Raw genomic sequence first — 23,741 nt, 5'->3', positions numbered from 1 at the left:
ACCCTTGATGCCCCCTGAAGAAAACAACTGGGGTGTCACTGGCTTTGTATTTATGCTACAATTTGCTTGTCAATGAGGCTGTTTGGCCTTAATCCTTGTTTAATTGAAAGTGCTGCTCTATACAGGCACACAACTAAGGGTCAAATGCTTGCCGTATTAGGAAATCAACCTGCATGTCAGTCTATCAGGCTGTAAAACATGGGGAAATGCATGGGCAAAGCTACAATAGTGTGTAGTTTGCCGGGATAGGCTTCAGCACCCCGTGAATCTGATAAGAGTCACAAAAAATTTGATCAATGATCACAAATGATCCACTGTAAATATTTATGAATAAAAGCCAAATCCCTAATTCATTTTTTCTGTCAAACAAAGATGTTTGCAGTCTACAAGGGGGAAAATAATTCAACCTTACCGATTGATTTTTAGGGGGAAATAATACGCTTTGTACTCCTCATCACATACGATCCATTTTACGGCACAGTGGTATTCTTTGCTTGTGGCTTTGTGTATATAAAGCCCCCGACCCCCAAAAGTAAACATGCTATTTGTGAATGCCGTGACCTACATTGTAATGTTTACAACTCTCCCCTGTGTGATCAGCAGCTAATCAAGCATGGCCTACTTATGCATTGTCAACAAGTACCATGTTGCTAGGGAGAATTCTGAGAAAAGAATACATCATTATCAATAACAAAATGATTCATTTTTATCTTGATTATTAAGAGTTAATGTTTAAGAAAATGGTCGCAGTAAGCTATGGTAATACTCTATATTTAAAGCAAATTTTGAGGGAGTGGAAGGACCAGAGAATTAGAAATTATTAGAGAACAGCTATTAAATTATTTACTGCAGTCAATGATCATATAGTAGTGACGTTTAAGAAAAAATGTTACATTATGTCAAACCGGTTGTTGCCACAGTCTTCCTATTGTTTGGATGCAGCGCTATCTATTGGAAATGTGTAGCTATTGCCTCTTTGTATCGTATGTTTCATTTTTTTTCCAAGACGAACAAGAAAATTGCTCAATGTTTTATTAAAAAGCAGGTTTTTGGTAATTGTCCATTGAGAATGCCATACACAGAGGTTTTTTAATCAAGTTCTGAAAGAATATTTCATTTAGACTTCTTTCAATTAGAATATGAACTTATATCTGAAAAGATCACGTAAAATCTACCGCATGGAATACATATGTTTGCATCAAATTTTTATATATGCTTAAAGGTTTATTAGAGTCTCTGCATGAATTTTGTAGGATGTTAGTTACCATCTTTATATCGACAAGGTTTAAATTAGTGACTTTGTTGTTCCTCTGGGTGGCAGTATGCACCACAAAAAAGATTACATTCCCCGAGGACTGATTTAAATATCAAAAATGAAATTATTTTGTGTTATGCTGAGTTTTGATTTTTGTTTCTTATATTCTAAATACATTATATGTACAAAAAAGATTTGTGCTGTGATTATTACTCACAAACACAAGAGAAGCAACCTCTAAATAGCTATTAAAAGGTTTATTCCATCAAGTAACCAATTTCAATTTGTTAGAGTACTTTCACAAGTCACAAGTACACAGTAAACACAGTACCACACCCTGGTTTAAGCAGTTGAACTAAAACTGCTAATGCTGCTTGTTGAGAGAAGTATTGTCGAATTCTCGCAGAGAAATCATGTCATGCACAGAGCACAATACAGTAAAAAAAAAAAAGATTTCATTTCAATAATCATCTGGGATGACTACACAGTAGTAAGCCAAAAGAGTATTTTAACATCCACATGAGACGTTATTTCTGCTCTTTCAAGAAACTTTTCTAAAAGCAATTTGAAGCTCAAAAAGTACAACACCGAGAACATACAAATGTATAATCAGTGATGTTGCTCACATGAAACGTTAAAAATAAGCCATTAGAAGAGCATCATGATGTAAAATGTGCTGCTTAAAGCCATTTTTGTACATTTAAATAGGAAAATTCAATGACACCCTGGCAGCTCACTACGGATACAAAAACACGGTGCTGAATGGCGAGGATGTCGCCATGACAACACGATGCTCTGCTGGCCTACAATGGCGAATTAAGAACTACGGATGGAATGTTGTCGAAACAATGCACACTTTGGTGGGTTTTCATTCATACAATTTGCCCCCCCCCCTCATCTTTTGAGCAGGCAGAGGCTACTTGTGAACATTCAAACTGCACAATGCAACCATAGCATCATCACAGAGAAGATATTGAAAGTAAGATTGAATTCAGCCATTTACAATAAGATGTGACAAAAGCTGCCACCATGAAGAAGAAAATAAAGGGTAAAGCCGTCTTTTTTCTAAATGTGCAAAATACAGAAAAAAACATGTGCAATAAATAAATAAATGTGTGAATACACTTTGGTATCCCAACCTCCTGAATAAGGCTGGGCATTTGACGCAATTTTCTACAACGAATCATGAATAACAACAAGTCTGTATAATCTAAACTGCTTTTTCTATGCCATAGTTAGACTAAACAAAGAGCCAAAGTTGTGCCATAAATTCACTCTATTCCTATTAGTTTCTTTTCCATTCTACATCTTTTTGCATAAACGAAAAAGTACATATATTTGGACAAATAGTGTAATAATAAATAAGAGCTAACAAATATGAACCAAAATGTGCTTAAATTAACAGCTATCAATAATTATTTAAAATGTCTAAATAAAAGAAAATATGGTATTGATAAAATATACATCTAAAAATAACTCAATTGTATTGTGAAATTAGTGGATGGAAATTGAGATAGACAGAAAAGAGAAATAATGATCTTCTTTAAATAATCTCACATCTATTTTTTTCCGCATATTAAATTCATCTGAGTTTAAAAGAGTAATCAACAATCAATTCAATTGCACTCTATGGACAGCATAATGATCACTTAATAAATTAAAAGAGTTGTGCCCATTTTTACTCAGAAAAAACTTCAATAAGATAAATCAATTAAGAACAGCGATACATTACATCTAAAGTGCCTATTCCTTTTTGTTCTCGTTCACATCACTATTGTCCTAAGAGAAGAAAAATGGACCAACAAACCAAATAAGAGAACAGCCCAGAGCGAATCCGGATGACAATCCCCTTTTTCCCTGTGTGCGCGTGAGACACCGATCTCGTGACCGATTCCTGCTCAGGACAGTTCCGATCAGCTCCCCGCAGGGCGAGACTCGGCAGCGTCGCCGGGCGGCCGGTTCTCGTCCGCGCTTCGGGTAGACGTGGCGAGCGCCGAGGAGGAGCTGACCCCATTGGAGGTGCTGACGGAGCTGTGCTGGATGGCCTCGCTCTGAGGGCTGTTGGGTACCGACATTTCCTCGCAGCTCTCGTCTTTTTCAGCGACTGCGGCGAGGAGCAAAAAAAAAAGAAAACGACTCGAACCGGCTTCCCGAAGCGATGCCGTTAGCATGCGAAGGCCTTTGCCCCTTCTTTAATTAAAGCTCCCAATGTCAATGTAATTGTACATCATGAGGGCGCCCCCTCCCACCTCACTCCTATTTGTTTTTGGTTACCTTGCCAACAACTGCGGCGACAGATGATTACAGCACCTGATTTTAATGATGCTCCTGCTCGAGAGTATGCAAGACTTGGAGTCAAAATGCCACCAGCTGTTAGGCACTTGCCTTGAATTAATTGGATCCTGATGGGGAGGGGGAAGTCGGCAGACTAGACCTACGCTCCGTTTTTGTGCCTGAATGACGTGAGCTACTCGGATGCAGATTTTTAACATCTAAATCGATTGTTAAAATGCGCAACGCCGGTCTGAACAGTGTCGAAAAACATAAGAAACACCACAACGTGCTTTAATAGCACGGCAAAACAAACGGCAAAGTACAGTAATATCACTTATGGCAGATTCACCACATCATGGCTTAGATTTTCCAAATGTATATGAATGGTTTATAGTGTAGGATAACTAATATAAACATGAAAGGGGAGGGGTTCTGGCATGTCACTGTTGGCGATGAATTCACTGGCTACTAGAGGGCAGTGTATACCTTCACCAGTTAAATAATAGTACATGAAATGGAGAAACAAAGGGCAAATTACAAGTGGAGATGAATTCACTGGCTACTAGAGGGCAGTGTCTATCTTCGGGAGTTAAATAATAGTACATGAAATGGAGGGGGTGGGATAGGCAAGTCACAAGTGGAGATAATTCCACTGGCCACGAGAGACAGTGTCTACTTTCGATAGTTAATATCACAGAGAATGTTTAAAAAATCCAAATTATATTAATTAAAACACTGTTAAACACTTTCCCTACATCGCAATAATTTACCTATAAATGACTACAATAAATGAGGTATTACTGTATTATCTGTTGGAGTCCAAATACTGATCACTGCAGTGATGATTTGACATTTGATCGCTGTCAATGGCAGTTGTTAAACCACACCAACACTACTGAACTAGTACAATAAATGCTAATTCTGCTCATTGAACATGGCAGGTTGTTTTTGCACCCATTTTAAGGGCGCAGATGGCAAATCAAAGTGCAAATGTTCTGACTTTGACCTGTTTATTTAGCTACCACAGGATTAATTGTCAATAGATCCTGTTTGAGCCAAGTTCAAGAGAGCATAATCTGTTGAAAAGGACATGAAGTCACACCCCTTAGAGGAGCTTCAACCTTCTCTCCCTTTCTCTCTGTTTCTCTCCATTCTTTGAAAGGAGCGCTTAGCAGCAAACAGATGGACGATCCGGTGTGCCAAACACCAGTTGGCTAACCGGAGGGACGGTTTTGAGCACTTTCTTCCCACTTGCCTCAGCCATGGCTGGGCCGTGTGGTCACAGAGGAGAAGTGTTTGGGTCTTGTGGGGAAGACCAAAACAGCTCGGATCAGCCAGAAGGAATTGATACACTTTACTGAATCAGTCATGTCAGCATTTGACTGGACTCCAACTGAGATTTCCAGCTTGCCCAATTGGATTTATTATGCAGTATAATGAAAAGTGATTGGCTCTCATTTAATAACCGTTCTCTTATGAACAAATCCATCAAATCTCAAACTCTTCTCGAGCCTTTATTGGGCATTTGTAATTTAAGTAGGTGCCAGGCCTAATGTTATAATGAAAGTATACTTATGATGAATTTGCCAATTAAATAGAAGGGTAAAAAGGCAAAATAAATCAAGCCTATGCAGTCATACATGAAGGAGTGTTATAAGGGAAGAGAAAAGGAAAATATTAATGAAGTTGTAATGTTAGGGAGCTTTCATATTTCCAAAAATAAAATTGTTTTATCGCATGAATAAGGCTGAGACAATGAAGTCATATTTCTTTGAGGGGAAAAAAGCCACAATACTATAATACAATAAAATATTTCAAATATTGATTAATCTTGGATTTATGATTATTCCTCTTAAAACATATATTTGTAATTACAATATTGCAATGCTACAGCTTTGAAATATTTTTTAAAGTTCATATCTTCTTACTTTGTACTCTGTTCTTTTAATATTATTGGAAGTTTGGAATTATCTGACCTTGATTTGTTCTTAGCTATAATCAGATCTGTCTTATATCAAAGCATATTTCAGTAGGTTTACTCAGTGTCGGTGGGAAAAATGTTTTTCCAGAGTATATAAATTATTATAATTGGTTAAACCAATCAAATATTTGTTTGGGTGTCACATGGGAGGCTTAACAATTTCTTTCTCAGAGTTACCACCTGTGGTCCCTCAGAAGGATGATAGCAACAAGGCTTTGTCTCAAAGTACACCTGTCTAATATTATCTCAACTTGACAAAGTTTTCTGAAAATGGGGTTGTGGGGTGACGCATCAATACCTCATTCACTAGTACTTTGTTTTTCAGGAGCTTATTTCAGAGAAGTTGGCGGCCAGAATCCCGAATCTTAGAATAATAATGCATTACTCACTGTGATAGCCAGCCTTTTTCTGCATGGCGGTAACGGGACAATCTTTATGGGCCAGGAGGAGCTGCTTCAGCTGAGCCACTTCGCTTCTCAGCAGGGTAACTTCACTCTTATTTGGGAGGAAAAAGGAGACACATGGTGACAGTGTTAAATGGTGTCATGGTGGGTAACTGACACAACATGCACATGGCGGAATGGAAGGGGGGAAAAAATCACTCTAGAGTACAAGGTGGTAGACAGACTTGCAAGTGCCCCAATTTATGAGTTTTTCCAAGTTAAGCTCAGTAGACATCCAATCCCTTTTGAGTGGGATCTCAGTGGGATGACAATCCACGATGCACTATAGGGTAAGCTCTGTAATTGCGGGCAAAAACTTTGAAGATGCTGCAGAGATTTACATCTGTGCATCGTTAAGAGTTCCCAATAGGGGCAAGGATTTCTACACGTAATTTGAAAAAAAAAGTAAGCATGGAACAATGGCTGGCAGCTTTAAGATCCTTTTTCTCGTCTTTAAGAGGAGGCAATTGGCACAATCTATTAGTCTAAGGGGCACCAATGTATCTGATTCCATCGGTGTAGTTAAGATGAGTTTTGTTCAGAATAAAAGTATTGTAGAACAAATTTAAAGACAAATTCAGAGACTATATGTATTGGATTTTGTTATACTATACTCACCAAGCCCAATACAAAGTGGACCAAGTTACAAGGCCTGGATTAAAAATACTAAATAATTACCTAAATAAGTTTTTTTCCGCCAGCCTCTACATAAAGAAACAAGATGATGCGACATAAACACAACATCTTATTTAATTGTCTGGAACACTGATGTGCAGCCCCAACTAAAATATGTCAACAGAGATGGCGGGTAGGTGAACTGCGTCCAACTTGTCAACGTGGCATCCCTAATTGCTTCCAGCGAAATGAAGGTTCAAATAGACACCTTTCCCGCTGAGAGTTTGGAGGCTATTTAGCAAACTGCCGAGACACAAGCGAGGACACGCTTGTGCGCGGCGGACATCTGGAGGAAACATCTTTATTGACAGCCACATATCGATGGATACGAAGGCCTCCGGCACACGAGCGCCTCTACCGTTATGCGGCGTCCCTCCTTAATGGGTTTTAATGACTTCATCGCAAGAGAAGGAAAAGTGGCGGAGTACCTGTAGTTGTCCGTTTACAGAGTGGAGGTCGTCTGCCTTCTTCTCCAAGGACTGCACCCACACTTTTCTTTTCTGTCTACAGCGCGAGGCTGCCGCCCTGTTGCGCTCCAGGAACTTGCGCCGCTTCTCGTCTGGGTCGTCGCTTGTGGTTCGGCGCCGCCGCCCGCCTGTGCTTGGAAGGTTTGATGCGGGGGGCGCCGGGGAAGCCTGTGACAAATTCAAGTCAATAGTAAAATCTGCATCGCGTTCGTTAATGGGGACAAACTTACAGGTGTTTCCGTCGTGGAGGTCGCTGGCTGTTGCAACGAATGTGCGGAGGATTCTTCGCTGGCAGATGAATGGTTGGAGGCCAAAGCCAGGGACGTAGAAGCGGTCGGAGCGGGGATCGGGGCCGGAGAAGGAGGAGCGGCAGTGTGCGTTACGGCGCTGCTCTGGACTTCGCTGCCATCGCCATTGGTTAGTGGAGGAAGCTGCTGGTTTAGCGAGCCATTGACTATCTGCCAGGGAAGATACCGCACATCATCAGAATGATAATAAAATGATTGCATGGTTTCTACTTGACTATGAATGGGATGACCAGTAGAATCCTCGATTCTAAAAGTATTCTACAGTAGCTTCCTTAACTGGATTGACACTGCAAGGATAGAATACCCGCAAAAGTACACACCCGGGATTCCTAGCAATGATAAGACATGCATCAGGCATCAGCCAACAAGGTGAAAGACAATGAGCCCTTCGAAACACTAACAAAGTGAGAGGCGATACATTTACATGAGAAAACAGAAGAGCGCATTATTCTAGCAAGTACCTTTGCCAGACCAATCTATCTACCAAATGAGTTTATGGCGTAATACCCTTCCAGAAGCTCCTCTGGCAGAAACAAGATATTATTCTCTCCGAATGGCCCCGAGAAAGTGGGGGAAGCCAGTCAGATTCATATTTCATCTCTGCCATGGAAAGCTCATCAGTGTAATAACCCTCCCTCTCATGGGTGTTATCCAACCATCTGCTACTATATTACTTATCTTTATTTTGCAACTAATTAACAGTATAATCTTCTAAATTCAGCAAGTTAATTATCATTATTGTGGTCTTTGCAGCATCATCAGTCCTTGTAAAGCGCCGTCTCTGAGCAGCGCTCCCCCAACCACCCGCCTACCCTCAGGTTGAGCAGGGGTCTGTTTCCTTGACGTGGGCTCATTAGGTGTTTGCTGATGAGCTGAGTGCAGTGGGAGGTGCCGGTAGAAGGAAAGAGAGAGAGAGAGAGAGTGGGGAAGTGGGGGGATGCAGGTCAGGCAGGATTCTGCTGAACAAAAAGGTTCCATGCCGGGTGAGGCCGACTCAAAGTGTCACGCTGAGCATGTGCCGGGATGCCCCCAGCTGGGTCTGGCCAGAAGCCCCCCTTACGGTGAAGTGCTGTACGCCATCTCCAAGTTTGTCATCTCAAAACAACACCCCCATTCTCCTTGTACAACCCGGTCAGGATCAATCTCTGTGTGCCAACACTAACGGCTCCTGTCCACAGTTTATCTGTTAATTTCGAGCAGCAATGCATGCTGTGAACACTTACAGGTTCTCTGATATGTGCTTCATCACGCTGCCACACATTTCGCAACACATCCTCATTCTGTTATTTTTGTTTTGTTTGTTTTTTAAAATGGAGGAATTTGCTGCAAAATTGTAGGAGCGTTTTGTCATTGATTTATCAGAGTGCATCATGATACAAGGAATAATTGTGTATATTAAATTACAAATACAATAAATATTCTTAGCATGATACTTTCATAATATAAACTATCAATCACAACATGACTGCACCACTTTTATCAAAGTAATGTGATAGACGAATAGATTTAAAGGTCTAATACTGTATATAAACTGCTATATTTAAGCAAGTAACTCAAATATTTGATGTCAAAATACAACGACGATTAAATACCAGTTTTTACCTCGGACTGGGCAGGCTCTGGCTGAGGCGAGGGGGGTCCGGGGATGCCGGGGACGTTAGGCACTACGGTGACAGGTCTGACAAGCTGACAGCAGAGACACACCAGCTCAAAATTAGTCTTCGCCCCGAAAGGGTGGCCCCATGCTCCCACCCCCACAAAACACACACACATATATGCAGCAGATTTCCCTCATATCTCAGCCTCATTATGTCGGATGGCCCGTTATTTTGTGGAAGCGGCGCCACATGGTGATGCTGTGTGTGCTTGCTAATGAACCTCTGCCTGGCTGTGTGAGAGCATATGGGCAGGGAAGCTGGAAAAAGGCATGGGGGCAAGTTGAAGGTCCACAAGCATGACTTAAGACGTGGATGGGTCAGTTTTGGAGGCAGAGATAGAATGTCTCTTCTCAGATCAATTTTCATGACATCATTTCCGATTTTACAAGTGTTCTTTTCCCCCCTATTAAATTAGTAAAAAGGCATGTAATTATTTCAATGGGAAAATTGGCTTGGTAAGTGTGTAATTTGAGTTACAAGTGTGGTAGCAGTACTAGCCAAAATCGTAAGTCAAAGCACAACTTTATAGATCCTCCACCTCGCACAAGATTCATAACCCGAGCACGAGTCGTGCTTATAATGGGATCGCAAAACACATTAGTGCTAATCCGTGTGTTCTGCCAGAAATCAACAACGTTGATTCGACTTGAACAAGGACAAATGACAAAGTGTTCTGGAAAGGCTCCTGTTGTGCTTCAGCCAATACCCGCGTATTCCTCACAGCCGTACAAAGTCCATTACTTTCCTCGCTCGCTCCCCAGATTCAAAATGACTGCCAAATCTTTGGTGCCAAAGTCGTAAATAGTCCCTTCTGTCCAAGAGAACTAGAGACGAGCAAGGACAAAATGTGGCATTAATCAATCACTAAGTGCTGTCTGAACAACACTTGAGGAGCACTTGTGTTTACTTGGCACGTGGAATGGACACGTGACCCTCCTCTGCCATGCTGACCAATCACAATTAAGAGACAAGCTTAATGTTTTCATTTTCAAGGCGTGAAGAACACACAGGTGAGCATGTTGTGACTTTTAGTTAAGTGTATTTGTCCACATCAGCCAACTATAGCAGGGAACTAACACTTAATAATGACAGTGACCTTTCCAATTGCAACCAAAATTGTTACTTACTGGGATTGTAGTGGGAATATGTACATTGGAACTGGTAATGGATGCTGGAATGGCGATGGGCATGGTCTGGCCATTAGGCAGCTGTAAGAGGACGGGGAAGGTGCCCGACACTGGCCTACAGCAGGAAACACAAGACATCATGGTTAGGTCAGTTGTACAAAAAAAAACATGCTCACAGCTTAAGAAAAGACACATAAGTGACGGGAATGGCAATATAAAAAAATATTCTACCACAATCAAGCAACAACTGATGACAAATTGAAGTAACACTCAAGCTCAAGCAATATGACTTGATGCATCCTATTAAGTCTTGATTCTGTGAGGCAAAAAATAAAATAAATAAACCCAACAACATAGCTTTCACCTTGCGCTGCGTAATACCTGACAAACAAATCACATTGACAAACAGCAAAAGCACTAACGGAAAGTTGGTTTGCCATTATATGAAGACTCCATTCCAACTTGTGTGTGACGATCACATAAGAATGTATGTTTAACAGAAATAGTGGTGCCTTCAGATAAGTTGGATTTGTCCCGTGAGCACTTTTTTTCTCAAATCACGTTTCACAATTGAAATGAATGGTATGGTAATTATACATTGTAGCTGCATTTGCATTTGAAATACATACTAAGTCAGAGTTAAGATAGTGGGGGGCGTTCTTAAGTCAGCGCAGTTTGTTATTTTGCATCACTAACGTTAATGGTTTTATGTTTAGTTTGTTTTAGTTGAAATTAAAGCCTGTTATTTAATAAATTAATCACTAAACTACTACGAAGTTGGAAGAAAAAATACTTAAATGATATATATTATTCTACCCTTCAAGTCATTTCCGTCATATCTCAAGTCACCACTGTGCACCTATTTGTTCTATGAGCCAGGGTATAGTACATTTTGGAAAAAAAATAAAAATAAACTATCACAGCCAAAATAAAAAGTCAGAAAATGTCACTGAAATTAAAAAGAGAACAAGCACATGCCTCTCTATGACAAAACTGCACCAAAAGTAATTTAGAATGAAATGGAGATTGAAGAAATTATTATAACTATTTTTTGTTGCTCTTTCCAAAAGGGAAATTTTGAGTTACTTACACTATAGCCCTACTAGTGGATGGGACCTGGGTTATAACAGAGCTAGATGTTGGCGATGGGAGCGCTTGCTGTATAACAACATTAGCCTCTGATGTGGCTAGGAGTACATTGGGAACTTGGAGGGATGCAGGATGGACTATAGTGGATGTTGGCAGTGAGGTTGGCTGCAAAGATAAGTCCTGGAAACACCACACAAGCTCAGCTGCATCAACAGCGGACGTGTCTTTTTTTTTTTTGTCTCAGTGTTTTACAAGGAAAGAGATGAAGAAAAGAGAAAGCATTAGTTTGGTGAAAATAACAATTTCCTATTTCGTGTCAGAAAAGTGTGCATTATCTTTAACCTCAAGCCGTGATGTCCAATAGAGTGGAAGCTCCAAAGTTGAATTAATTTGTTCCAACCACAAAACTACATTATTAGATTAGTAAATGTAAGAAGAAATGTTTTAAACTATCATATTGGGAAGGACATTTTAGGTAGTAAATACAGAGTGATATTGTCACCTAGTGGTGCTTTACATGTGTTGCTAGTCTTTAATGCGTTTTAATGTGTTTTAAGAATGTGAATGGTGTAATGCTTTTTGATATCATAATTTCAGTCTATATCACAATTTGTTTCCCTACTGTGGGTGGGTTTTCAATACACCAATTACATTAAATTGAGTTTCCATGCATTCTCAAATGCATTGGGGAATTTTGACTTTGGAGGTTCCACTGTCACCTAATGAACTAGTAAGTGGATATTAGTAGGAGTGAATTTAAAGAAGCAAACGAGAAACAAAATTCTGAGATTTGATTTAGCAGAGAGCAAGAGCATTGTTTCACCTTCTCGTCATTTGTCGTAGACTCCGGGTGAGGAAGAGGGCTACCTCGATGGGCCTCCAAGGTGGCAGGTTCTTCGGTTTTGTTGCGTATGACAGGAGTGGCCAGCGGTGACAAATCCAGGGGTAACTGCGGTAAAGTCAAGTAAATGAGCATGTCCGTACAAAATAGATATCATCCTGTTAATTTCTTGGTTTACAACCTTTTTAATGTCATCTTCACTCCCTTTTTTGAAGTCATGATCGAAGGGGCTGGTGAGTTCATTAAAGAGTCCAACCTCCTCGCAGTTCTTTAAAAAACGTGTAGGTGTGGGTGTCTGGTCTGTAAGGAAATCAATGCTGAAGAACACAATTCTGAGCAAAAAGCAAACAAATGTCAGCACTCTGTTAGCTTTTACCAGCAATAATGACACTATCGGTCCTGGCCGGACCAAACTTGAGGGTCATCTCATGTTTGTGCTTGTGAACAGCCAAGTGGTCTTCATTTGTAAATCTCTGCAAGGGGGAAAACAAGACCATCAGGACAACAGCATGATGCTTGGACAAGAAAATAATGATTTGCATGAGGAATAGAGTAAAAAATATAGGACAGAGTCACCTGTCCACATCCAGGCGCAGTGCATTGGAAAGGTTTATCATCACTCATATTAAGGGTTTCCTGTTGCAGCAGCCTGAAATGGGAGATGGAAACAACTGGTTTACATGAGCATGTTGTGGCTTCATAATCGCATCGCAATGTTTTATCCGATGTTTCAATAGAACTACCGTTTAAATTGGAAACGGCCATGTTAAATGGCATGGAGGCAATCAAAACAGGTGAAGTGTAGACAAAGCAATGGGGAGATGGGCGTTTACTACAGTTGTAGACGATGGATTTTAACATTACGTCTTCACTTTTGATGGGATCGTTCTATTCTGCGACTACCACTTATCGCTTGGATTTATGATTTAATCTTAATTGCATGAAATTTAATTGAATGTGGTGCAAAAGTCGCGTAGTAAGCGAACATCTCGTCGCCTCCATGAAACAGCGTCCGCGAACTACAATCGTGGCCATATTTAGCGTTTTACCAAAAGGATCCATCATTTTTGCAGCGAGACTTTCTCGAAAACATATAATATTAACTTGTTTCGTTAAGATCGCTTCATACAAGAGCGTTTTAAGCATTCCCCGAGTTTATATTTGGGTTTACTTACCCCTTACACCAGCCAGTGCCCTCCTCGTCGACTCGAGTATCGCGAGAAGGATTGGAGCGCATCCGCGTACGTCACAGAATGACCTCATCCACAGAATATTGCTCAATCTGGTGTATGACAGTACTACATTGATGCTTTTCAAAATAATCTTTATACTTTGCCAATTAAGGCATTTTTTTTGCAATCAACTATATCCAATTTCTCATTAAGTTTTATTTCGGCCAAAATAATTATTTTGTTGCACTCAGTATATCTACTAAAGCTACCTTGTGATTGAAAGGTTTCAAGTTTAGTTCTGATTTGCAATCAAATCAACCATTTCAAGGTAAATAAAAGTAAACATTACATTCATTATGTATTTTAAACTTTCTAATTTATTTCCATGCCATTTACACAAGCCACACTCACCTGCAGCTTTAAAGCAGAACTACCATGTCAAACTGCATTTTTACTAATGACTCATTAAAAGTGGACCCTTCCAAAAAAAAGCTTGTGAGATCTCTCAGAAAGCAATGCATGTCTTCTGCAGAATAGGGGACATTCAGAAAGTTGCTTTAGGTTTGCCAAAAATTAATCCAGATATTACAATGTTAAATAGCCAAATACATGTATTTTAATCATGTCATTTGTTACATTTAAACCATACATGTTTTTGCCCATTTTGACAGTGCCTGCTTGAATTGACTAAGTGAACATTTCCTTGACACCAACACAGAACGAATTCAGGAAGCCACAAAGTGTAGTCACGTTTGTAATGAAAGTTGGACAGCAGTTTTACATAGCAAACAGAATGAGGAAAGCAACCATCAAACAGAACAGTCCCATGGCTTCAGACAGGGCGAATCCCAGGATAGCATAGGAGAACAGCTGCTGCTTCAGAGATGGGTTCCTGCAAAATGGTTTAAAATAGTCAAGGATCTAAACAAACAAAAAAATCATTAAGTGTTGATCTATAAAACTGCAGCTCACCTGGCATAGCCAATAATCAGACTGCCAAACACGGTCCCGATTCCAGCACCGGATCCAGCCACACCGACTGTGGCAGCTCCGGCACCGATAAACTTGGCGGCGGTGTCGATGTCCCGGCTCACCGCGCTTGTTTGGAAGCTCCTCAATGCGACCTGAGTGAAGGGGCTAAGTGGCATCAAAGCAGCAGTGTTCTGGAATAAAAGAATAAGAATCAGTATCAGTAGTCACAAAAATACACTAATTTGTAAAAGCGGGCATTCATAAGTCTTTCAAAATCTTTAGTTATTTGCCATTTGTGTTCAAACCAAAGATATGACAATAAAAAGAAAACATTGATTTGGCACAGACTTGTAAAGTATAATGGAAAATGTGCCTTTCCACCATTCTGCATTTCTAATAGAAAATATACACACAAAAGTCATGACACTGCTTACTGGTGATGGTTAAGTAAAGAAATACTTTATATACAAAAAGTAAAATGTGGCCCTAATCAAGATCCATTGTCACATTTATGTCCTTACCTCTGTTTTGACCTCAGGCCTGGACAGGACAGAGGCAGACAGGGGTCTGTAAAGAGCCCGGGAACCAGCACGGACCTGCAACAGAATATGGTTTTTTAAAATTCACTTCTACAATAATTTAGCAATTCAGACATAGGCAGAGGTACCAAGAATCATAATCCGCCCACCTTAATCGCCATGTATGACAGGCAACATTACTTTGAGAGTGTACCAATTGATATCCGTCTAAAATGTTTTTTAAAAGACGATCTTATCAATGTAATATCATTTTGGCTTTAGATATTGCACCAGATAAGTAAAAAGGTGCTTAATGGCTTTTTGGAGCTCCTAAAACAAGAATTAGCATTGAGTAAATGACCTTAGCAAGTAGCCCCCATTGCGCGCAATAGCTGCAACCAAGGATCAGAGCAAATTGCGTCCTGTAATGCAAGTTAGGTGTATTGTATACAATATCAGGTCGAAAATAAGGGGATCTTGTAATAAAACTGGCAGCAAAACTCTGTTTTAGCATGAGTATTTAGCAATGCTACAGATACCCTTGCCATTCAAGCCCTAGTCAAGTTCATTCATAGACAGGCCCGCCCTGGTTTGACGGCCAGATCCAAGACGCAAGATTTGTTATTTAAATTGACAGAATGCACAGATGACAATATACTCACCAGAGCCGGCGTGGAAACGAACTTTGCACAGGCGTACATCTTCTAATTTAAGTATTTTCTAACCGGTTCGGTCGAGTCTGGTTGAAGCCCGGGTCTCTCTGAAGAGGGAAGAGCAGAGAACTAAGGTCAAACGATTGTCAAAATGCTCATCAGAGAAAATAATGAAATTCTGATGCGCAGAGACGTGTATTCTACAGAATATTACACTTTGCACGCAGTAATTCTATGTTTGACAAAAGGATGATTAAGGATATGAGCTATGAAAAGTGAGCTGAAGATAGCTAGCGACTCACCGACTGCAGAGGACGAACCACAGTGGAAGAATACGCATGCGCGACAGGATTAATACCGAGACCCGGATGAAGACACCGGAAAGTCGTTTGAATATAACTTTATTTACACAAACTATTCACAAGGACAACAAAATCATCTTAAAATTTGTGCATTGTTTGAACATAAACTATGAATATATAACATAAGTAAAAATATTTTTTAAAGGGAAGACTTCCTATTGCACACACAGAAAGAAACTTCTTTAGTTAAATTAGATATTTTCGACATCTCAGGAGATGCAAACCTTTTTCCCTGATTTGATATTGAATCATGATTTCAAATTCATGAATTCATAAAAGTTTGACTAAAAAAACTAATTGCATTGCAATGCACCTTGAAAGTTTGGCATGGAAAGACAAGACCATTCGAGTAGATGCCCAGTAGAGGCCGCAAAAGACTAATTAGCGCAACATTGTAATGGCATTTGAACAAAAGCCTAATTAAAATATTTTCTAAAAGACCTATGTTGTAGCCATATAGAAATAATCATCTAAATGGATCATCCAATGGGGTGCTGGAGCCTATCTCATGCAAGTATGAGGGTACACCCTGAATAGGTTGCCAGCCACTACTTGCTGACAAGTATGACTTTACTGTTTTATTAAATATAAAACAAATGCAATTACACTATGTATTTAAAACAACCTTATAGCATACTATATACAGCCAATATAACCAATAGAGCCATAAATAGTGGAACCTTGTTATATGGAAAATTAGGGGCAGGGATTATCAATAAAATCACTTGCGTATTAAATTAATGCACCTTCCCGAAAAACACCCAATACAATACAAAATGATTGTCAATTAATAATGATAATATTAGCATTTGGGATGCGAGTTAACAAAATGAACTCATATCTCAAGGCATCACTGTGCCTTTTAAAGGTCGCTGCACATTTTCCCCGCTTGTGGATACAAATCTGTAATGTAGGCCTGTGCCAGTAGTTCCATGTCAGAAGCAGCCCCTTACAGGTCAAAGCTAACCATATGATAAAACATGAACTTTACAATGAATTAATTGCAGGCCGGCAAATTTCAAAGCGGCCGTTAACTACGTCGGGTCAATGTCACATTGTCTAATTAACCGGGCACTGGCTGTGTGGTCTTACACGGCTGCGGAAGGTGGAGAGAGGCAGCCATCTCCCGCACCCCCCGCGCACCCCACACACAACCCACCACCCTTTAGACACCTTCCACTTCCTCCCATTCAGAAGCGAGCACGCACCCGCTGTCCAACTTCTTGCATAGAAACTCCAAGACATTCCATTTGCATGCCCGCCCCATCAAGCTGGATGCACTCAGACTGGTAATAAAAGGCATTGACCCCCTTAACCTTTATGAATTACAATTTGTGCATGCCGCACGTCCTGTCAAGAGGCCTCAAAAAAGCAGGCACCTCGCTCGGGTTGGTGTGTGCGTGTTGTTTTGCAGTTGTTAAGGAGAGGGGAAAAGGTTTTTACAGCTCCTCGTCGGAGCTCCTGACAAGCGGGGAGGCGGCGGCCTGACAGTGCAAACGGCGTCGGGGACGGACCAATGCTAATCTCCATTCCTGGATGCTACACGAAAATACATACACAGCCTCACACTTTATTCGACACCCAGTGTATCGTTGTCCGTGAGGCCAGGCATGCTTTGCCTACCGGAACAGCCTCTTTTACCAAGTTTGAATGAATGCAAGTAAAATAGTTCTAACCAGATAGACTACAATTAAAGCATGTTAGAGATCCCATCATGTGATCGGAAATCGGGCCCAATCGAAATCGGGTAAAAAAAAAAAACAACAACTACAAAATGTATTTACTATATTTGTTTTTAAATATTAACTCATTGGCTGCCATGCATTTTTTTCCCTTTAGGTTAGTATTAATTTTGGGCCCCTTGGTATTAAGTGGGCATGTTAGAGTGAGTTGAAGAGTTTCAATTAGGCATCTATTGCTTTAATTCACACTTTATCAATTTCCAAAGTCACTGTATATAATCCCACTTAAGACATAGTATATCCATTCACATCCCATGAATAACTCCCATGAATACTCATGCTTCCACATTTGGAAGACTTGTAACCAAATAGTATATGATTAAAATAACTTTTAATGGCAATATGGCACCTTTTAAAAAACACAATCACTGTTCTCCATAACATACCAAGCCTTTCCTTCCTTCTTCTGTTCAACATCAGGAAATGTAGACAGCAACCGTGTGAACACGAGCGTGGCTGACAGGGGCAGCTGTGCAATGATTGGTTTACGGAGCTGTGCTTTCTCCGGTGTCTTCAAGGTCACTGAGATTTACAATCAAACGCCTTATGACACTTCAGTAAAAGCTGATGACAGAATAAGAAAACAACACGGCCCTTCGGAGGAATCTTCTTGACCTCGTGGCGCGCGCCATTACTGCCATGTGCAGTTGTCTGTTTTTATGGCGTGCCGAGCCAAGATATACATGCCAGTTTTAGCACACAGAAGGTTATTAAGGCGACATATGGGGGACATATTTGATTGACATATATATATTTATATATGATGCAAGCTGGATAGTAGATTAGAATAATGCTGCGCTTCAATCTCCAGTCAAAAGGCACTTAGTCTCAACTAAAAAAAAAAAAAAAAACAGCAATTAAATAATAAGGCCAGTGTGCATTACTGGTGTACTTGCTCCCGATTGAAATATCATTGGCCAATACTTAAATGGTGATTGTGATTTAGAGTTGTGTTGAGCCACTGTTACTGTCAAAATGAAACCCAATGGACTGTACTTGTGTATGGCTCTTATTTTAATTTTGAAGTTGATGTCCATTTTAACAACAGTCCAAACAACAGAATGGAGCCAGTTTTTTCAAAAACAAATAGTATAATCACAGCATGTGAAGCATAAACTGATGTGAAAAGGTGTTTACTTAGCATTCAGATGGAGGGCTGTTGATTTTTTTTTTATGGGAAGCATATGGCTGCAGTTTATTGTGCTCAATTAAATCACTTTAAGCGAGGATTAACTTTTTTCACACTCACATTGGCCATGTTTCCCTTGAGATGTTTAGTGCAAACGTCTCTGGAGGACATCCCACAGATTCAGGGTGTCAAAAGGGAGTCTGCCCTAACAATTCTTAGTGGGAGAGCCCTTCCTGCTTTTAATGGCCTGACCTACATCCCAGTTCAGAGAGCCAGTAAAAGCCGTCTGGTGGAGGTCCTGGAGCTGCACAATGTCACTCACAGATGCCCGACTCAGCAAGATCTGGAATGCTCAATTAGTTGCTTTTATAGGCACCATTAATACGCATTAAGTCTCTTTCCAGTGGTGGTTGCAGAGAAACGGATTGTTGCACGTGAATTATCGGCCAGGTAAGACTAATTGTTTCCTTTTTTGGCCGGCAACAGGAATGAGCACATGAATACAGATGACATTATTTTGATTATGTTGTTTCTTTAGGCTATACATATGTGAAAAACGGTTATGTTAACAGATACCTATCTAGCCTGTTATTCTTTTTTGCTCCTTCATTGTATGCATGTTCTTCGTTTGTAATTAAATAAAAAAACTGCTCTCCCAAAAATGTGACAAATTCTTCCCTGCAACTTAAAGATTTTTTGATGGTGAGTTCACAGCTTCTACACAACAGTTGTATCTCTAAAAAATGTGTCCTGCATCTCCAGAAAATAAAGTCAAGTCCCTCATATCTCAAGACACACCTGTCACATTGGTGATGATTTTAGCTTTCCATGACTTTTACCCTTTCATTTAGCCACAAATAAATAAATAAAAAGCCCACATCCTATAATAAAAATTGCTCATTAACATACATCAGCGTCAAAAACGTCATAAGCATTTATACAACATTGTTCACCACCACTCATGTGAACTACATCCACAATAATATCTGATATTCCCAATCAAAACAAGGCATTGTGCTCCTATCTAGCCACTGCAACAAGACAACAGAAGCCCACACACAATCGACTAGCACTTCTCCTGCACAATAAAGTGTTCTGGCACCCGGGCAAGCTGAATCAATCATGGCACTTTATTATCCTGTCACTGGTGTGTTTCCTGCAAGTGTGTTTACCCCGTCCATGGCCCGGCCCGCTGTGGCTGTTCAGTGTACATTAAGACGGACATAATTGAGATTGTGGGCGTCCGAAAGTGCAGGGCTCAACCTGCTGTCGTTAATCTGTCATATTGTGGGGAGTCGCAGGAGCGGTCACCCATAGGAGGCTCCACCTTGAAGGCGCTTTGTTGTTCAAGGAAGAGGGCCTCACCTAGTTAAGTTTATCGTTTTGCCACCAACAGAGAAGCCAAAGAAAATGCGATCAATCACCGAGCCCCCGCCCCCCCTCGACTTCAATTCCTCTCTATGCTTCTAATCCACGTAAGGTGCTTTATGATCCTAAGTGATTTTCTTGTATAACTCATTGCCTGTTTTGCTGGTGTGAAGTAAAGAAAATGAAATCAAGTCACAATGCAGTACTTTCTTCATTCCCCTTTCTATTATGCCAAATTATACAAGTAATCAAGGTGGAATAATTGCAAACAGCAACCATGTCAAGACTCTTTTGGTAAATGACTTAGTTACTCGTGCAGAAAGAAAATTACATCTCTAGGAAAGAATTTACAAAATAACTAGGACTAACTGAATGCTGTGGTCGCAATGGGGGGGAAATTGCACAACTCATTTGAAATAATAGCTAAATCTTGCCTCTGTGGCCTGCTATTAATTACCTTGTAAATGGGAGCTGTCTGTTCTCAAAGTGGTGGTGAGGGATGGCCAAAGAAAAGCAAGTAGCCATCAAAGTGCATTTATATCATCATAATTCTAATTGTCAGCATCACCTTTCCTCAGAGTAGAATTGCATGTTTTTATTAAGTGGCTCAATGTGCTGTCGTTTCACATTCTCGCCGTATTATGACAGTGGCGTTCAAGCGTGCACCTTAATCCTCCTGTGTATGATTTATTTAACATGGAAGCAGAGGTAGGCTGCCATGAAAAGGCATTTAATTGATGACCATAGAAAACATCTAAAAAGGTAATCGGCTGTTTTTACACCCAACAAACAACGGCTATAACCACAGTTTGCTTTATATCCCATCATGCCAAGCTTTTTTATCTTGGATTTCATTGACATGGAGGAAAAATGAGGAGGCAAGGATCTGGCTCTGTGTCTTCGGAATCTGGCTTCTTTTATGGCGCACTGTTATATCAGCCCGGAGACTCATAAGTTATGAAATGTCAGGATCCTATGCATTCTAATTGAGTATGGAACGGTTAATGGCTGTGGAAATCCTGCCGCTCGACGTCTTATTCCCTCGTGTGCCGTTATAGCTTCTAGCCCATGAGCCTCAATTAAATGACAAAATGGGTACATTCTCGAAAATAACAATAAAAACTGTAGCCCAGACACTGATTATACCTCGTCTCACCTTGAGTCAACACTGACTGTAGTCTGAAAAGAAGGCAAAACAGGACAAGTATCGGATTAGCATATTTAAATTGTACATTGGGTTAAATCAAACCATCAGACGCTTTAAAGACTATAAATGTAGAACGTGATAATGTGAGGGGAAAATGAGCTACTTTATGATGAGCCAGATCTTCTATTTTTTCAAGTCTTTGATTAGGCAATTTTCTAACAGTTTAAAAGAACTTGTAAACTTTTGTTTAGGAGAGTCGACATAGTTCAATACTAACAATGCAAAACAATATTTGACCACCAAAAGGTGAGGTAACAGAGTCATCATCTTTATCCTCTGCAAAGAATAACTAATACTGCCTCTTAGTGAGGAGTTGATACCATCTATGTACATCTAAATCTGTTCTGTCCTACCCACAGTGAGATTTTATATTGTAATCTGTGTAGATTTCTTCGCTATTTAGAGCCACTTTTTGTTGTTTAAGACAGGAAAAAAAGGCCTTTCTATTTCTCAAGGCACCGCTCTTTTCAAACTGCAACATACTTAATTTTTTGTGTGAATTGCACTGAACACACAATTATTTCCCCCTCCAGATTGAAGCCTACTTTTTCTGCCAAACCAGAACATGTCCCTAAAAAGTAAACGTTAAAAAATCTAGACTCAATCGAGCCCAAACGGTCTATGAATACACACTAAATTGAATCAACTTTATTAAACGCTTTGCCATGCTCTAAAATAAAACATCAAGCCAATCGCAGTAATAGAGGACTTTTTTTTCACACTCTTACTTATTGTTTTTACAACTCGTTGGCTTGACCTCGTTTTACTACATCGCTGATTCCATGCAAAAATGTCCAATTTCTTTCAATACAGTACTTGAATTTATAGAATGCCGTAAAAAGAATTACAATGCAGTTGGAAATGACCATTGACAAAGCTTTTGGCTCCAGCTTTGTTCTGGTGTCCAGAAGAAGAGAGTATTCCTTTTACGCTTTACGGCTCAAAATCCCATTAAAAAGGGAGAAGCTACATTTCCACGCATGCAGTATAAATGTAATACACAAGCACGGGGAGGAAGACAGATGGTTGAGTGAAGCTATCACGTGGCAACGCCATACTCGTGTTCGAGCCACCTAGAAGCCCACCAACACCATCCAGGGCCAGATTAGCTCTATTAATCCGAGTTCACGTGCGCCCATTTGTCCGTTTACATGCACGCCGAGTTCACTTCTGATTGTCATCTCATTCGTCATTTACTGTCACGGCAAAAAGAAAAAAAACAATGTAGGGTGAATCCAACACAGCAACAAATTACCATCCTATTTATTTATCCAGGCTTTTCTGTCACTCATGGCAATAATCAGCATAAGTAATTCAAATTTAGAGAAAATGAAGGATGCTTTCCTTCCAATTTTCAATTTGGAAGTGGCAACTATGGCCATGATGAATGTCTGAATAGTCCATCTTCTTCCTCTCATTTCTCCTAACCTTAGCTGACAGCTTAGATATTGCCTACCTGGTCATTTGCTAGGCAATAATTGGCATTGTGAAATTTGGTGGGCTTTTTTAACGGGAATTCTCAACACCCTCTGTACGGGGGAAGAAAAAAGATGACAATTACAAACACAAGTGGCCTAGCGTGACTGGTCATCAGCAGCTGCCGCCTAGGTTCCCGCGTCCAAACTGGCTCCATTAATAAAAAAAAAAAAAAAGACCAAAAGCACATGCGTATAGATTCGGCCAACATTTGCAGCAACTAAAACTTTAATTAAAATATATGAAGCCATTTTATTGATTAACAGCGTTGGTGATTAAAGTGAACGTCTGACGTCCCCACCCCCCACCCGGGCTTGCCGTTATGCTTCCTCTCAGAGATCATTTATTGTCACACGGGCGTGTTTATTGATAAGATCTTCGGATGAATACAGATGCGACTCACTGATGGAGAGATCATACTGTGCCAAACAGCAGGTTTAAGCAAGAACAGCTGTTGCGGCTCTTTGCGCTTGGGAACCCGTTTTTCGCCCGTGCCATGCGTGCACATGCTGTAAAACTGTAACTGAAATCATCACGGCGCCCCAACATCTCTATGAATTTTATGACATCACGAAAGCTCCCTCATCTCTGTCCGGCACTAAAAGCTTAATCATTGGGCTAATTGCAAAGGCTATATTCCCTCTCTATAGCTCTCTGTCCTTGGGTAATAACATTTTGTGTTCAATAGCAGGCTTATCCTTTAATTAAAAGGATTATTAACCTTTAAAATACAACCACGTGAGGGAACAGAGTATTCCTCTTCCAAAAAAAGTAATGGATGAGGTATAAAATTTATGTTTTAGCTGGAAAAGAGACCCTCCGCTTGTCAGCTGGCTTAGAGCTGTAGTACGATATGTTTGCATTTTCCCTAAAGCACACTAGAAAATGCAATTGGCTACTGAGGAATGTTGTTGGCAGGCCTACATGCCATGGAAAGAAACTAATTACCTGATACAGCAAAGCTTTATATCATGGCAATCCGCACATTTCATGCTAAGAGCAGGACCATGAACCCTTTTAATGC

General features: G+C 40.2%; 2 protein-coding genes across 3 annotated transcripts; both read right to left on the bottom strand.

Moving 5' to 3' along the window:
- Positions 1-2,781: 2,781 nt before the first annotated feature.
- atf2 (activating transcription factor 2) lies at positions 2,782-13,405 on the bottom strand. Of its 2 annotated transcripts, XM_077727523.1 has the most exons (12): positions 13,294-13,405; positions 12,695-12,767; positions 12,495-12,591; positions 12,300-12,418; positions 12,101-12,226; positions 11,279-11,457; positions 10,189-10,303; positions 9,006-9,089; positions 7,326-7,553; positions 7,057-7,263; positions 5,900-6,005; positions 2,782-3,359 (listed from the first exon to the last, which is right to left on the bottom strand). In XM_077727523.1, exons 1-12 carry the CDS (start codon positions 13,353-13,355, stop codon positions 3,169-3,171), a joined length of 1,587 nt encoding a protein of 528 aa, XP_077583649.1. In that variant the 5' UTR covers positions 13,356-13,405; the 3' UTR covers positions 2,782-3,168. The 2 variants fall into 2 exon arrangements, with proteins under 2 accessions (XP_077583649.1, XP_077583650.1); XM_077727524.1 differs by lacking the exon at positions 9,006-9,089.
- Positions 13,406-13,883: 478 nt separating this feature from the next.
- atp5mc3a (ATP synthase membrane subunit c locus 3a) lies at positions 13,884-15,805 on the bottom strand. Its single transcript, XM_077727521.1, has 5 exons — positions 15,736-15,805; positions 15,443-15,540; positions 14,784-14,858; positions 14,263-14,453; positions 13,884-14,182 (listed from the first exon to the last, which is right to left on the bottom strand). The coding sequence occupies exons 2-5, from the start codon at positions 15,479-15,481 to the stop codon at positions 14,068-14,070; spliced, it is 420 nt and encodes a 139-aa protein (XP_077583647.1). The 5' UTR covers positions 15,482-15,540; positions 15,736-15,805; the 3' UTR covers positions 13,884-14,067.
- Positions 15,806-23,741: the final 7,936 nt, after the last annotated feature.

Source organism: Stigmatopora nigra, chromosome 11 (assembly GCF_051989575.1).
Source record: "Stigmatopora nigra isolate UIUO_SnigA chromosome 11, RoL_Snig_1.1, whole genome shotgun sequence".
Classification (NCBI taxonomy): Eukaryota; Metazoa; Chordata; class Actinopteri; order Syngnathiformes; family Syngnathidae; genus Stigmatopora; species Stigmatopora nigra.
The sequence above is the reverse complement of the archived record's forward strand: the minus strand, read 5'-3'. Positions and strand labels throughout refer to the sequence as shown.

Coding starts and splice junctions, on each gene's coding strand:
- atf2 (XM_077727523.1), bottom strand. CDS start 13,355: ATGCGCTCCAATCCTTCTCGCGATACTCGAGTCGACGAGGAGGGCACT. Junction 12,592..12,694: donor CTGCGCCTGGATGTGGACAG/GTGACTCTGTCC, acceptor TCCCCCTTGCAG/AGATTTACAAATGAAGACCA. Junction 7,264..7,325: donor CCTCCACGACGGAAACACCT/GTAAGTTTGTCC, acceptor AATTTGTCACAG/GCTTCCCCGGCGCCCCCCGC.
- atp5mc3a (XM_077727521.1), bottom strand. CDS start 15,481: ATGTACGCCTGTGCAAAGTTCGTTTCCACGCCGGCTCTG. Junction 14,859..15,442: donor TCGTTTCCACGCCGGCTCTG/GTGAGTATATTG, acceptor ATTCTGTTGCAG/GTCCGTGCTGGTTCCCGGGC. Junction 14,454..14,783: donor GGCCTGAGGTCAAAACAGAG/GTAAGGACATAA, acceptor CTTTTATTCCAG/AACACTGCTGCTTTGATGCC.